The 15,585-nt window shown below is 36.1% G+C and overlaps 1 protein-coding gene and 1 non-coding gene across 2 annotated transcripts in view; both read right to left on the minus strand.

Moving 5' to 3' along the window:
- Window positions 1-15,585, minus strand: part of NKAIN3 (sodium/potassium transporting ATPase interacting 3) — a 604,361-nt gene that overhangs the window by 319,080 nt on the left and 269,696 nt on the right. Inside the window, exon 2 of the mRNA XM_090282831.1 lies at window positions 4,299-4,436. Coding sequence (XP_090138957.1) covers window positions 4,299-4,436 — 138 coding nt within the window. The remainder of the gene's footprint in view (window positions 1-4,298; window positions 4,437-15,585) is intronic.
- Window positions 10,377-10,483, minus strand: LOC150004349 (U6 spliceosomal RNA). Its single transcript, XR_016512589.1, has one exon. It is a non-coding gene; the product is annotated as a U6 spliceosomal RNA (small nuclear RNA).

Consider the following 15,585-nt stretch of genomic DNA (forward strand, 5'->3'; position numbering starts at 1 on the left):
ATACAAAAAGAGACAAAGCTCTATTTCTAACAAGTACTCTTTGATTAGCATGGGGCATGCCTACATATCGTATATCTAGATAAATGCACTTGCAGGATAGAGCACTTAACTTCTCAATGTAAAAGACAAACACAGAAAACAAAAGCAAAGTCACTCTATAATTATCTATCATTTATCTACCTATTTACTTATCCTACTTTAAGTTTAGCATACATAATTTAAATCCTAATTCACACAGACAAAAACTATAAAGATTTTTTAAGTTCATATGTTCTATGTGGCTTTGTAAATACTTCCCAGTTTTATGAGGATTTTTTTTGCATCTTAAAAATTGAAATGAACTTTAGAAGTCTTGCGGTCTGCTTCTTTGTCAACAAGCAATTAGTCTATAACATGATTTATTTTTACTTCCTGACCTTGTTTGCTTTCCAATTACCAGAAAGCCCATTCATTCATTCATATGTATATCAATCAGATAAAATACTATGTACAATAGGTTAGAAAGAAAAGAAGACATTAAACATTAAACAGCTCAATTATTTATTAAGCACTTACTTTATTAGGTTATGCTAAGCAAGTCACAAACTTTACATAATTCTTAAAAACAGCTATGAATCAGGTTTTTACAAATAAACTATTGTACAAAGAAAGCAAACAAATGTTCCAAGTATCCAAAGCCAATAATTGGTGGAGGAGGATTTAAATCTGGCACCAATTAAATGGGAACCTAACACTCATAACTATTATATTGAGCAGTAGCTCAGGAAGAAGATGTATAATGACATAGTAGGGAAATTTTCCTCCATAACAATTTAAATTAAAGCCAGTTGCTATCCTTTGCACATGAACATTGGCATAGAAGTCCAAATAAATCAATGGTGGTCCTAGAAAATTTACTTGGCTCTCTTTAAAATTTTAAAGGCAATTTTCAGTTAGTTTTAACTTCAAAGTTAATCTTTATTTAAAAAAATGTTAAATTAGCTAAGTTTCTACATTTAAATTGATCTAAAACTGCTTGATTGAATTAATTTATTGCCCATGAAATAATATTTATTTAAATATTTTGGAAATAATAAGTACTATTTTCAAATATCTGACATAGGAGTAAACGGCTGAGTCTAGAACAGTAAATTATGACTGCTAAATAGGTTTCATTTTGTCTCTAGCTAAAGAAACACAAAAGGTGCATTCAAACTCTTCAATTAAACTTAGTATTCCCTCATGTATATATCCTACCTTGCATCATAGCTAAAATAAATTTTAATCAGTAAAAGAGTACTATAAAACAAACTTTTTTGTGCATTCTAAAAATACATATAGAACTAGTAAATTATACCTTTTCAGTAGTTATGGTATTTAAGGGGCATTATTACTCTTTCATTTTGTAATTTAGGTGAGTTTTTCTGATAAGTTTGTACTGTGGGACCTCCTTAATTACAGTGGCAGGAGCCTAAGATCTTATAATGTTTGGAAAAAAGTAAGTTGAGATATGTGCAGGCAGAGTAGCACATATTATTTTTTCATCTGAATCCACAATCAGATTGAGATAAGCAAGGCAGGAAGGTCAGTTTTTCTTGTTGAACTCAGGCATGTTCTTGAATTGGAAATCACTTACTAGTTCACCCTGAAAAATCACTTCATCCAATAACTTTTAATTCATTTGTTATTTGTTCAATCAACTCTTAAGCATACTGGGATAGACATGGAATAGAGCAATAGATAGGCATGTTCTGTGTGGCGCGAGAACACTGTTGAATGGGGTGAGATGGGCTGGAGGCAAGGATGGGGACTGTATAGAGAGCTAGGACAGAAAGAGTCAGCAGGATCTAAAGAAGCAGAGAGGAAGGGACACTTATCCCACTGCCCAAGTAGGTAAGGAGCATATGGCGTTCCAGGCATGTACAAACTGAGAAGGCGAACAACAGCTTATGGTCTCAGGAAAGCACAAATCATTCAGTGTGGTTGGCACGAGGTAGTGTGTGGGAAGAAGTGTGCATGTGAAGGAAAAAATGTTGCTAGAGCTGGGCACAAACACCCAGAAAGGCTACACATGTGAGAGGCTGGAGAGCAGGTAGAAATGGAGGGTCCAGAATGCTGAGGTTATTCTTAATAAGCTCCTGGAGAGCAGGGATGCTATAATTTACATTCTTTTCTATTTATCCAACCCTATCAAAGCATAGTAGGTTCTCAATAAATGCTTAATGAATGAATGGGAACTAGTGCCATTGACATCCTACTATGTGCCTTGTAGTCCTCCCTGCCCAGAATCCCTCCAGTCCCTTCTTCCTTGGAGAACTTAAACTCATACTGCATTCACTTCTGCAGGGTCAGATGGATGTTCACATTATACATCTTATGGCACATGTGCTCCTTGTCCCAGTTATAATTTATCATTTATGTGGATGATTATTTGATAAAGGCCCACTTCCCCACACTCGACTTAAGAACCCAGGAAGACAGAATATTTGTTTGTGTTTGCTCACCAATATACCCCACACCTAAAACAATGCCAAATACATAGCAAAAACTCAACGTATAAGATTTACATGAATAGATAAATAAAAAGAAAGGAGGGAAATTAAAGAAAAAAGGGAAGAAGGATGAGAGGAAAGGGAGAAGAAAGGAATAAAAGAATAAAGGAGGAAGGAGGAAAACCTGATTGTGAGACCTGAGTTTGGTCAGGCTGGTCAACCGGGGTTTTTCTTATATTTTATCCTGTTGAGAGTTAGTGAAGGCTTAAGCCAATAGCTCGGGAAAAGTGCAAAGGACACATTGGAAGGGAGGAAGGTTGAATGGAAGCAAGAAGTCCATATGTAGGAAAGAGCATGTAGATGCCTCAGCATAGACAGTTGTGTGAAGAGTATGAGGAACTAAGGTTTAGAGGGTAAAAGCAATAGGACTAGTTAATGTCACTAATGTATACCAACAACTTCATTCCATAGAAGCCATCAGCTTCATAGCCAACTGGCATTTTGTGCTTCAGCAGAACACCAACACCATAAAATAAAAAGTTCATAATAGTAAGAGTGCTCTGTGTTCATAGCAACAAACAAGAACATAAAATCCGATAATATTTGATATTGTGCATAGCAAAGCATCTTATATTGCAAGTCCAACTCCATGAAACACCTTTCTAGATATTATACCATGGCTTATCAGAGTCTACCACCCAGATAAGAAATCTAGAGCAAGCATTGTTAGCTCCTGCCAGCTGAGTGACATCAGTCACTGCCTTGCACCCCAGGGCAGCCATTTTGAGTACAGAGTCCATGCTGTGGGCCACCGACCTCACCTCTGGGACATGATGGAAGATACCAAAAAGCCAATTTTGAGATTCAAAATACAGAACTAATGCATTTACAGAACAATTTTTAACTTTATTCTTTCCTATAAATGTGATTGGATTAAGTCAAAATGGAAAGATGGCATATTTTAAAGTCTAGGTTTTCTTCTAATGAGGCAATATTACTATATTACAAGGAAAGATTTAGTAATTCTATTGAATACTGTATATTAATTCAGGCTCACTGAGCATTTTAGAGCATGTCACTTCTATTTACAATTATTTATTGATGCTTGTTGTTTCTTACAACCTTGTTATACATGTAGCCTAAAATATTACCTTCCTTTTATAAAAAACTAATTACTGTGAATAACTTCCATTTTACTGTGGATCACCACTTACACCTTGTTCAACTGTCTTACAAAGGAGAGTGTGCTAACCCTGTCTGACGTAGTTTGGAGTATGGATTCATGTTCTAAATTTCTCTTCACAAAACGGAGAAATGTTCAATAATACACCATAAAAATACATCAGAGGTGTGTACTAAATAACCTTTAGTACATGCATTTGTAATGTACTAGATCAATTAAAATTATATTACATTATTGTTTTCAGTTAGCAAACAGTTACAGCTAGGTAGATTAACTTTGTAGGGTGATACATGTCAATTGGAGTGACAGTTAATGTATATTTACATCTCATTATAACATCAAGACCTCAATGAACCTTTTCCTCTATCTACCCAAACCCCACTTCAAATTAAAAAAATAATTCCTTGTGATACTTGAATTTAGTTAACACTGCGAGTCTCAAATTTACAGTCATGCTGCTTTGCTGTAATTGTAAACATTCAGTGTCATCTTTTCCACAGACAACCATCTCTTAACAGAATTCAGTATGTGAGGTCTAGAACAGCAATGCTGCATCATAGCTGAGGGAGCAACTTCAGTTATTCACCTCCTCATAGCAGTTTTGTAGTATTTATAAGAAAGGATGTGATAAAAGTAAGACTTACCACCACGATGTATCGGGGTCTGTACTGAATCGTTCCGAACAAACCCAATATGACAACTATTATATGTAGAAAATTTCCAAGAATAGGCGCCCACTGGAAGCCAAGGAAGTCAAAGATCTGCCTTTCCAAGGCTGAAAGCTAAAACAAAGCAAGAGGAGGCCGTGAGCATTTCACCCAAGCATCTCATTCCATTTTCATCTTCATTTTACAGTTAGAGGAGTCTGCATGTCCTTTTTCAATCATTGTAATGGACAGCATTATCACTAGAGTTGTGATACCTATTTCAGGTACTGTTTTATACAGCTTTTCTCCAAAAATATACTAAGATAACTTTGGGCGTTATGACTTCAAGTATAAATGGATTTTAAACATAGCTGGAGAGCTTTATTTCTTAAATCACTTTTTATAGTACAAAATCTAGACAGATATTTTATTATACTATATTTTATGATAGTAATTCATCATTATTTTTAGTAAAATGATTGGCTTAGTGTAACATATTTAAAACAATAATTCCAGACTGGCAGTGCTAAAAATAGTATTAAAAAAAGAAAAACATCCTTATCATCCCTGCCTTCCTCTGTCTTTTTCCTTTCATTAGACTGTCATCAATGACAATGACATGACTATTTTTTCAAAATGAAGCTTATTTAGTTTTTTACTCTGAGCTCAAGGCCCTCATGAAAAAATGAAAGAATCCCTTTGAATCATATTTTTTGGAGATCGGATGCCTTCATGAAAATTCATCTGAGATTAGGTAAAATCATTTTTGAATATCCAAAAAAATATTATGGGGCCATAACAATTTTAGACATGTCACAGTTTATTGTATTTGCATGATACACAACTAAATTTTTAAATAATTCCAAAATGTATTTAAAATACACACTGAAAGCACCTATGATGGAAGAAGTGAATTTTGTATAGTCCAGTGAATGCCAACAATGTCATTATCATGTACACATGATGCTTATCGTATTTTATATCAAAAAATTTATGATCCCACCTGCTGCATTTGGACACTAATCTTACACATTTCAAGCATTTTCCTAGATTTACTTTGATACAATGGTAATCCTAATAAAATGATCCATCCATTAGCCATACTATGGCACTAGGAACTGCAGATTTTAAATGAAAATGGTACCCTAGGTATTTTGGTAGTTATGTGGCAGGTGTATGCCTGAACAGCTTTAATTTCCTTGGACATAAAAATATGTCCACTATCCAGTAAGCTGAATCTACCTGGGTTAAGATTCACCTTCAGTAAGCTGTGGAAGAGAAGAGAAAAGAGCAAATGTTACAGACAGCCAACCAGAACCACATTCATTTCATGGATATTTCCTGATCGTCAAGTGATTTGTCACCATCCCTGCCTTCACAAACGGGAAGACGCACAGGAATGGCTAAAGACAATACTCAGAGCATGAGAAGGAGCAGCACCCATTGTGTTTTCAATCTCGTCTGTCTCTGCTTGTGACTCTAATTTGGTCCCAGGAACCTTTCCCTAAAATGCAGCAGTGGCTGCAGGCAATTTGTTTTCAAAAACAACCCTATTTTAAAGCTGTTGTGCATCACAAAAACCTTTCAAGTGAACTTTTCAAAGAGAGAAAAATCCTTTTTTTATTTTCTGTCAGAAAATTTATGAATAGAATTCTCTTTTATGATAGTAAAGAAAGCATGCATGATGAGATATAAGCCAAATTAACAGAAATAAGCCAGTTATCAGAAAATCTACATTATTTATTGAAGGGACTATGTCTGTTTATTAATGTTTTCTCTCTGATAACTTACTTAAAAATGGACTTATGGTGGCTTTAAATAAGGGCACAAAGACAAGCCCATTAAGAAAATCAAATGGGGGGATCATATCAAGGATCAGGTGAGAGGCAGCTATAACAACTATATAAACCATGAATATTAGATTTGAATATTGTATTTTATTTTTTATTTACTTATTTTTAAAAATCTTCACCTGAGGATGTTTATTGACTTTAAAGAGAGAGTAAGGGATGGAGGGAGGGAGGGGAGAGAGAGAGAGAGAAACATCAATGTGAGAGAGAAACAGATTGGTTGTCTCCAATATGTGTCTTGACGGGGGATCAAGCCTGCAACCTATGTATGTGCCCTGTCTGGGAATTGAACCCACAACCTTTTGGTGTATGGCACAACACTCCAACAAACTGAGCCACCTAGCCATGGCTGAGTATTGTATTTTAAAAAGTCAACTAATGACAACAACAAAAAGCCCTTCAAAAAGAAACAAAAACCACTGCAATTTTTACTTAATTTTTAATCTAAATTTTATGTTAAGCTATTTAGACATTTAGTTTATAAGCAAATATCTTTTCTCTAAATATTATAACCCTAGAGACACCAGTTTTTGCCTTAGAGCTTGGCATTAATAATAATGGCCCAGAGCCACTAAATGACATTAAGTGATATCCTGATTGTTTTTTTTAACTCAGAAGAAGTATGAATATATTTTAGAAATCTCTCAAAATGGTTCTCATCAATGGTGTGCTGAAGCTGATGGCACAGCCTGGGACCGTGGATCCACATGCATCTCTTCCCAACTCCAAGGTCAGTGACCTCAAGTTGGGAACCTGACATCAGCTACTATGGGCATATTTATAATATGGGCATTGGGAAAGGCTAAAAATAAGGGTTTTTTTTGTGTGTTATGAGAGCTATACATTTACTCCATACCACTGAATATGGTATCTGAAAAACAGTGGTTCTGAGACAGGAGAGCAGTGAGAGGAAATGATCAAACACATACTACAGCACTGAAGAAAGGCAACCAGTCAACCAGAGTGGACGGGTGGAGGGATCAGAGAGGGTAGCTGCACAGATGCCATAGCAAAGAAAAGAATGGATGAGACATTTGAGGAACTTGAAGTTTAAATAAAGTAGAGAATTCAAGAAAATATAAAGATAACAAGACATCCCAGAGAAAGCAAAACCAACCAATCACCAGTTTAAAATAAGAAGCAGTGACGTAAGTATAAAATCATTTCTTCTTTTTTTTTTAAATCCTGACCCGAGGATATGTTTATTGATGAAAGGGAGAGGTAGAGGGAGAGGGGGAGAGAGAGAGAGAGAGAGAGAGAGAGAGAGAGAGAGAGAGAGAGAGAGAGAGAGAGAGAGATACATTGTCACAACCTAGTTTGTGCCCTGAGTGGGGATCGAGCCCAATATGCCGCACTTGCTATGCTGTAAATGTTGCTTATTGGATTGTAACTTTCAGAATCAAATCGCAGAAAGCTTCAAAGTCTTCATTATCATTATGAACAAAATGTAAAGTGTCATTTGACTGTATAAAGTACAATGTATCTAACTCAGGTTGAGAGAAGCTGAATGTCCTGTGGCTATATGGCAAGGGGAGAGGAGTGAGTTTTAACAATTCTTACTGTAGGGTCAAGAAGAAATAAGGTCATGGGTAACATATCAAAGAAAGTTTCCTGTTAAAAGATAAAGAGATGTTACACTGCAAATAGATTTATGGAGGATGATGAGTCAAAAGAATGCACATGGAGGGCACTTACGTACCACAGATTCACTCAGGAAAGTTATTCAGTATATTTTGTGCACTAGCTTAGCACATCAATTGGTAGAGTGATATCTCTTTCACTAATTTCTCAATATTTCAGAAACAATGTATTTAAAAAGTGCTCTAAAGCTTGAATGGGCAGTAATACTAATGGTATGACACTATTTAACACTTTAATATCAATTAATCTAATTTGATGCTAACAAAATAGTATAAGTATTACTGCCCCTATTATATAAATAAAGAAAACTCAGAATAATCAGCTAATTAATATCAGAGATGAGACTAGAATGTTTATGTCCTGATCCTCTACTCTTTATTCCATACTACTCTGAAATCGCCCATAAAACATGCATTGTTTAATGAGGTTAAATTCTGGAGTAAGCTATGTCACAAGAAACACAAGAAGCATAGTGGATTAGTCCTCTTTCCTCCTGTCCCACCCATTTCTATGAGGCAAACCCCTTCCTCTGCTCTTCAGAAGAGGCAAGCTGTACATTTCAGAAACTAACCAGCTTTGCTGGCTTAGCCAGGCTTCAGTTTCTTCACTTACTGTAATAACTAATCTCGCAGATAATGGTTAGTTGTCTTATATGTGCCACAGTCTAGTCTAGTGATTTCAACCTTTTTCATCTCATGGCACACAAAACCTAATTACTAAAATTCTGTGGCACACACACAAAAAAATTTTTTTTTTGCTTATCTGACAAAAAACAGATAGAATTTTGATTCATTCACACTGGATGGCTATGGTTGTGTTGGCTGTTGTCATTTTTTTAATTTGACAACCTAAGTGAAAAGAGGTCAGGGCACCTGACGAAATAGTCAATTATTGCATGTTTTAAAAATTCTTGCAGCACACTGGTTGAAAATCACTGTTCTGTTCTATTCTATATCATTAATAGTGCTGGTCTAGATCAGCTATACTAATTTCCAGCCTTCCAGTGGATCAACAATTATAGTTTGCAAAACACTGGTGTAGAGCAGATGCTTTGGGAGGTGTCCCATCGGGGACGAGGAGAGCAAGGTGTGTCTGGTTAAAGGGTTTGGGATTTCCTGTGCAGTGTTGGGAGGCCATTAAAGCTTTATCTCATGCATAAAGAAGTTTCATACTCAGCACCATGCTTTAGAGCTTAGAAAACCCCTCAGCCACAGGCCTGGGAGTGTTTTGATCTGGGTTTGTAATGGGAGTAGGAAGGTAAGGCGGGGCTGCAGGTGGGGCACATGTTGGAAGCTTTCGCAATCATCAGGGGAGAGAGGATGGGAACCTGATTTAACACAGTGGCTGAGAGAATTTAGAAAAGGGACCATGAGGAAATATTCAAGAACCAAAATTGAAGGGTCAATTATATGTGAGAGGTGAAGGATAAACCAGGTCATTTTGGCTTAAATTTTCACTCTGACCAAAGTAAAGTTGCTGGATGGGTACTGTTAAAATTGTTGAAAGTGAGGAGGAAAATTAGTTTTGAAGCTAACGTGTTGGAATTCCTTATAGATCTGACACACCATCAGATTCTCTATTCCAATTGTGGGCTTTCCCTATCCTTTTCATAAAAATGCAAGTTAAAACCTAGTGTGGACACCTCTGGACTGTGTGCCTTGCTAATGTCTCGAAGTAAGGATCTGTGAGCATCTCTGTTGAACTCAATACAGTTAAAGAGACCCACTCCTCTTTTTCTGTCAACATGTACACACAAAGTCAAGTGATTTTCAAGTCAGGTTAAGCCAAATATAATTAGGATAACTGAAATAATAGGTAAGAACTGAGCACAAAACATGCTATGGGCAAACCTAAAACTGACTAAAAATACTTTTAGTTTATTCACTGTTAGGAATTATTTTAATCATTACTCTTCTCATATCAACTCAGCTTAACTCAATATGCAAAGTTTCCAGCTGTGGGGTTTAATCAGGGGAAATGAAGTTCTTATAATTAAGTAAACTTTTAAAATATTTCCTTTGGCAGCAAACATTTTTTTTTTTTTTTACTATTTTATCATTTTTTTAATGTTTTTTATTGATTATATTGTTACAACAGTTCCAATTTTCTCCCCCTTGTTCCCCTCCACCCAGCACCCCCCTCCCCCAGCAATCCCCCCAAGTCCATACCCCTGGTTCATAAAAATTAACTATCCCCCCCCCCTCAAATATTAGGACCCTTTGTAATCTTGTAAAGGACAATGGGCGAAGGTCTCAAGCTCCTCTAGCTGCTTCAAGCTGGACATGGTCATCGTCCTACCTACCCTTGGGTCCAGAAAACCCTAATAAGAGTGGGGGTGTGGAGGGGAGGGTGGCCTTCCCACATGGGGAAGGGTCGTGCAGACTCCAGGTCAGTTGGCTGTCTCCGGTCAACGGTGTGCTTGGTTTAACAGGCTGGTGTCCTTGTTGTGTTCTGAGGGCAACAGATTTGGCGAAAAGGGTTAAAAGACATCATTCAATCCATAACTACTAGATGACATAAGTCAGGGATTAATTTTTCAATGTTCCATATTAGGAAAAAAAAAAAAAGGCTTCTTTGTAAGAAGAAAAATATGGAACGCTTCACGAATTTGCGTGTCATCCTTGCGCAGGGGCCATGCTAATCTTCTCTGTATCGTTCCAATTTTAGTATATGTGCTGCCGAAGCGAGCACGGCAGCAAACATTTTTAAGCAAACTTATAATTTACCAATAGGTTTTGTCAAGAAGGGGTTTTCACATTTGTTTTCTAGCACTACAAACATCAAAGTAAACGTTTAAAAAAATGCCCTACAGAAACTAGGGGTGGGGGTGGTGGTGAATACTCTTTCCTTCTTTCATACTAGGTCAGTGTTACTCTGGGTAAGCATTTCACAAAAGTTAGGCAGAAGTAAAGGGTCTGTTAGTATTTGTTTGAGGATGTCCCTTGGTCTCTAAACAGGGTGATTTCATCCTACGATTTGGCTTCTAAATCTCCTTCCCCTGCCAGAAATGATTCCACGACCCAGCTCCTCCCACGTTGCCAAGCAGAAGCCAACCTTAAAAAATGCACCTACCATCCATGAATGGCTTAAGCCAGGAATAAGGCAACAATTTTAGCAAAAGCCCAAAGTAGCAATTTGTTACAGAACAGTGATTGAAGATTGAATTTCAACCCTCCAGTGGAGCCATAACTGATCCAAGAACACTAAAGCTGAACCCTGAGGCTGGGTGACCTATACAATTCCACAAACAGCTGGCAGGAACATGCCTGCCGTGGCATTTAAGACTCCCATGGAGATTTGACTTAATGGCAACCCAGCAAGAGAAGAGAAAAGAGAGGATTATGGACCGAAAGTTTCTTTATTTTTTATTTGTCATTGAGACTACCTGCAAGAATTCCTTCTTTAAAGAATTCCTTTAAAATATACATATTCAGCAAGAACTAGACTTTTGTTTCATTTGGAAAAGGAAGTAAATGCTTCTACTTTAGAAAATAATACAGACTAAAACTTAAAGTCTTAAGTAATTAACAATTGATGATGCTAAAGTAGGGTATTTTTCTTTTGATGATTATTTTTATCTTCCTCTTGCTACCTTAAGTCCACTATGTAGCAGTCACTTGAGTAGCCTGTAGCTGTCCATGCCCTGGGAAGGGCCACATAGCAAACCTCTGGCTCTGGAACATGCCCCTGACAGTAGGGCTAGTGAAAGCCTTCGACAAAGATTGGGTATTTCTAGTCTAAACTTGCACTTTATTTTCTTCTTCATTTATCACTAACAAATGGCTATGGCCTAATTTGGTGAAATGGTCTTCATCTGCTTGATATGAATATCTTCAATCTTCAGGGTCTCAAGGAAGAAATTGAATTAACCACTTTTTAATCATGCTACTACTTTTTGGACATTAAAATGTTTCTCAAATGACCAATGAAGTTCAATCAGCCTCTTAGTTTCCAGGTTTTTGGACTCTCAGTGTACAAACAGACCAAATAAAGCAGTGCCTATCATATGATCTGTCTTCTGCACTCTCTTCTAGTGACAGGGGTTGAAGAAGTGTCAATTTTTATGAACTCTGATACAGCTACTCCCTTCATAATGAGATATACTGTCAACACCCTAAGCTTTTCTCTCAGGCACACTCATTCCCTTGCTTCTAGTGAGGGTCGATATTTGTACATTTCTTTATAGGGATAATGCTTTTCCCCATATTTTCATGTGTAGTAAGTACACTTACTGTTCAATATGGCAGTCTAAAATACTGTTAGTATCACAGAAGAACATATTTATGATGTTTTGACCTACATTTCAGAGAGCCTCATATTTTAAAGTAAAAAAAAAAAAAAAAGACTAATGTTTTTTCCAAATATTTTTCCATTTCTTATAAATTCAGGGGAAGAACAGGGAGCTGATATTTGCTCATTACCTATTGTGTGGCATGTATTACATATAGACTCTAATTAAATTTTAATTAAAAAACCCTACACAGTGGGTATTTTTATCCTCATTTAACAGAGGTTTAAAAGGCACCCAGCACAATCAAGAAACATAGCTAGTGAGTGTTAGAACCAGCATCAGAACCTAGCTCAGTCAAGCTCCATAAGTCAATTTCTTATACCATAGTAGGTTTAGATTAATTCCTAATTGCTTAAATATTTCATTAAAATATATGTACAGTTTGTATAGTGCTTTATAGACATCTTCACATGTGTGCCTCATTCTTGAGTTTATTTCCTGACCTATGGTTATAGGAATAAATTCAATAAATTACAGAGAGGACATTTACCTGCAGGAAGATGGAAACAACTTTTTTTCTATTTTTCCTGCTAAGTACATCTAAAAACCTTGGACAACAAAATGTAAAACAAACACAAGAAGAATCTGAAAGGTGGAGAGAAGAGGCCAGAGCAGCTAGCAACCTGAGGAATGAGGAGGTGGTTATTTCCCTAGGTTTTCTTTCCTTTTCTTTCTTTCTTTTCTTTTCTTTTTTCTTTTTCTTTTTTTTTGCTGGCTATACTCCAGACTTGAAAGTGATAAAACTGGTAACTCGGAAATGCCCATTGGTGCAGACAAAAAAAAAAAAAGAGCCCCCCCAAACCCATCCTGTCTAGCTAGAGGACTAGAAAAAGGCAGCCTAGCAAGAGAAAAACTTTTAGGCAATAATCACTCTACTCCAGTCAAATACCTTGGCAGGTGGGTGGGGGAGGAAACATCCCCTTACTAATGCAATGAAAGGACAAAGGGGAGGCCTGAATTCCATCTACCCCAGTGAGGATGTCACAAGGCAAGAGTGCTGTCAGAGAAGTCTGAATAGTGAGCTGAGGTTTTCATCTCTGCCAGCCAATAATGAGTCCCCTTCTCCCCAGTAGTGACTGCAGAGACCACGTGGGGAGGCTGACCTTCCACTCTCACCTGGCAGTAATGAGGCATCACTCCCTTTCACCACTAAGGTGGGGTAAGATGAAGACATAGAGAGTTAAGACTTTTACCATCACCTAGAGTTAATGAGGTTCTTCCCACCATTGTGTCATTGGAGGCCATGTGGAGACATGAAACTCCCATTGTCACCCAGCAGTAAATAATGAGGTGCCTCCTACCTCAGGTATCAGTGGAGTATAAATGGGGCATCAGTACTTCTACCTCCACCTGCCAGTAGCAAGGTGACTCATCCCCTTCCCCTGCTGGATTAGTGTCAGAAAAAATACAGTAAAAGCGGAAGGTTTAAATGAGATCCAGAGTCTCAAAACATGAAGCAAAAAATGTTTAGGTTTCAATCAAAATCACTTGTCTTACCAAGAACCAAAAAGATCTCCAAATGAATGATAAAGACAAGCAATAGATGCCAAAACTAGGAGGAAAGAGATGTTAAAATTATCTGTTAAAGATTTTAAAGCATCAGTGATACAAATGATTCAACAAACAATTACAAGAATACTTGAAATGAACTGAATAATTAGAAAGTCTCAGCAAAGAATAAAAAGTCTCTACAAAGAAATGGGAGTTGTAAAGAACCAAATGAAAACTTTAGGAGTCAAAATACAATAATCAGAACAAAAAGTTCAGTGGATAGGCTCAACAACAGAAAGGAGGAAACAGAGGAAAAAATAGGAAAGCAAAGGATAGAACAATAAATATTACCCAATCTGAATAACATAGAGAAAATAGATTGGAAAAAAATGTGAACAGAGACTCAAGAACCTGTGAGGCTATAACAAAATATCTAATATTTTTATCATTCTGGGAGGAAAGGAGAAAGAAAGTGCAACCAAGAAAAGAACTTGAAAAATATGGCTGGAAATTTCCCAAATTTGACAAAAGAAACTTACAGACTGAACAGGTTGAGTGAACCTCAGTTTGAGTGACAAAATGCATCATAATTGAATTTTTTTAAACTAAAGACAAATTATCTTGACAATAGCCAGAAAAAATAACACCTTAGTTATAGGGGAAAATAATTTTAATAAGTAATTCATCACCAGAAACCATGGACCAGAACAAAGTGGCATCATGCTTTTCAAGCAGTCAAAGAAAAAGAACTGTCCATTGAGAATCTCATACCTAAAACAAATATCCGTCAAGAATCTGTGGAAACAAAGATATTCTCAGATAAAGAAAAAGTGAGAAAATTTGTCACCAGCAGACTTACCCTAAAAAAAAAAAAAAAAAAAAAAAAAAAAGACTAAAGAGAGCTCTCTAAACAGAAAGGAAATGACCAATTAAGGAGTCCTGGAACATCAGGATAGAAGAAATAACATGGAAGCAAAAAAGTCAGTAGATACAGTAGGCTTTCTTCTCTCAAGCTTTCTAAATTATATTTGATGGTTGAAGCAAAATTTATAACACTATGTGTTGTGGTTCCATATACATGTGAAAGAAATACTTAAAACAATTATATTATATAAGGGGTAAGGTAAAAGGACCTAAAGTGAGGTCAGGTTTCTATAGTGCACTCTAATTGGTAAAATGATGACACCAATAGACTGTGATGTTTTGTCACTACAAGAGAAACCACTAAAAACTATATATTGAGATATACTCAAAAACACTATGGATAAATCAAATATAATTCTGAAAAACGTTCAAGTAACCCACAGGAAGGCAGGGAAAAAAATGGAAGAAAATTGAGAACAAATAGAAAATACAAAACAAAATGTTAGAATTTTAATCATTACTATATCAAGCACATTACATGTAAATGGTTTAAGTACATCCAAGACAGAAACTGGCAGAGTGGATTTAAAAATATAACTAGTATGTATGCTGTCTATGAGAAACTTCCTTCATATAAATAACATAAGAATATGACTGGAATTTTTCTTTTTCATTTCAGCCTGAGAATCTCTGTCTTTTAAATCAAGTATTTTGTCCACTAATATTTATTGTGATTAACGATATGTTTGAATTTGTTTCTATTATCCTAGTTTTAGATTTCTTTTTCTTGCCATTTCTAGGCTTTTTTTTTCTATCTTCCTTCTTTTGAAATGATCAGCTTTTCCCTTTCCATGTTTTCCTTTTATTAGTTTCAAGTATATAGGCGTTACTTCTTTTATTTAAACAATTGCCTTAGATTTGTTAGTCTGTACATAAGTTATTAATAAAGTTAATAATTATCTTTTCCTTCTTCCCAAACAATACAATGACTTTAGTATCTTATTATTTCCAAAAGGTATTTTTTCTGTACAGTTTTATATCCTGACATCGTTATTTTTTATTCAGTCAATGTCTGTATCTGATTTAACCACCTTCTTCCTCATCATTTCTTTTTGTCTTTCAGACTTTTTCTCTGTGAAAACTCCAT

This window comes from Furipterus horrens, unplaced genomic scaffold (assembly GCF_987537825.1).
Source record: "Furipterus horrens unplaced genomic scaffold, mFurHor1.1.pri manual_scaffold_7, whole genome shotgun sequence".
NCBI lineage: Eukaryota > Metazoa > Chordata > Mammalia > Chiroptera > Furipteridae > Furipterus > Furipterus horrens.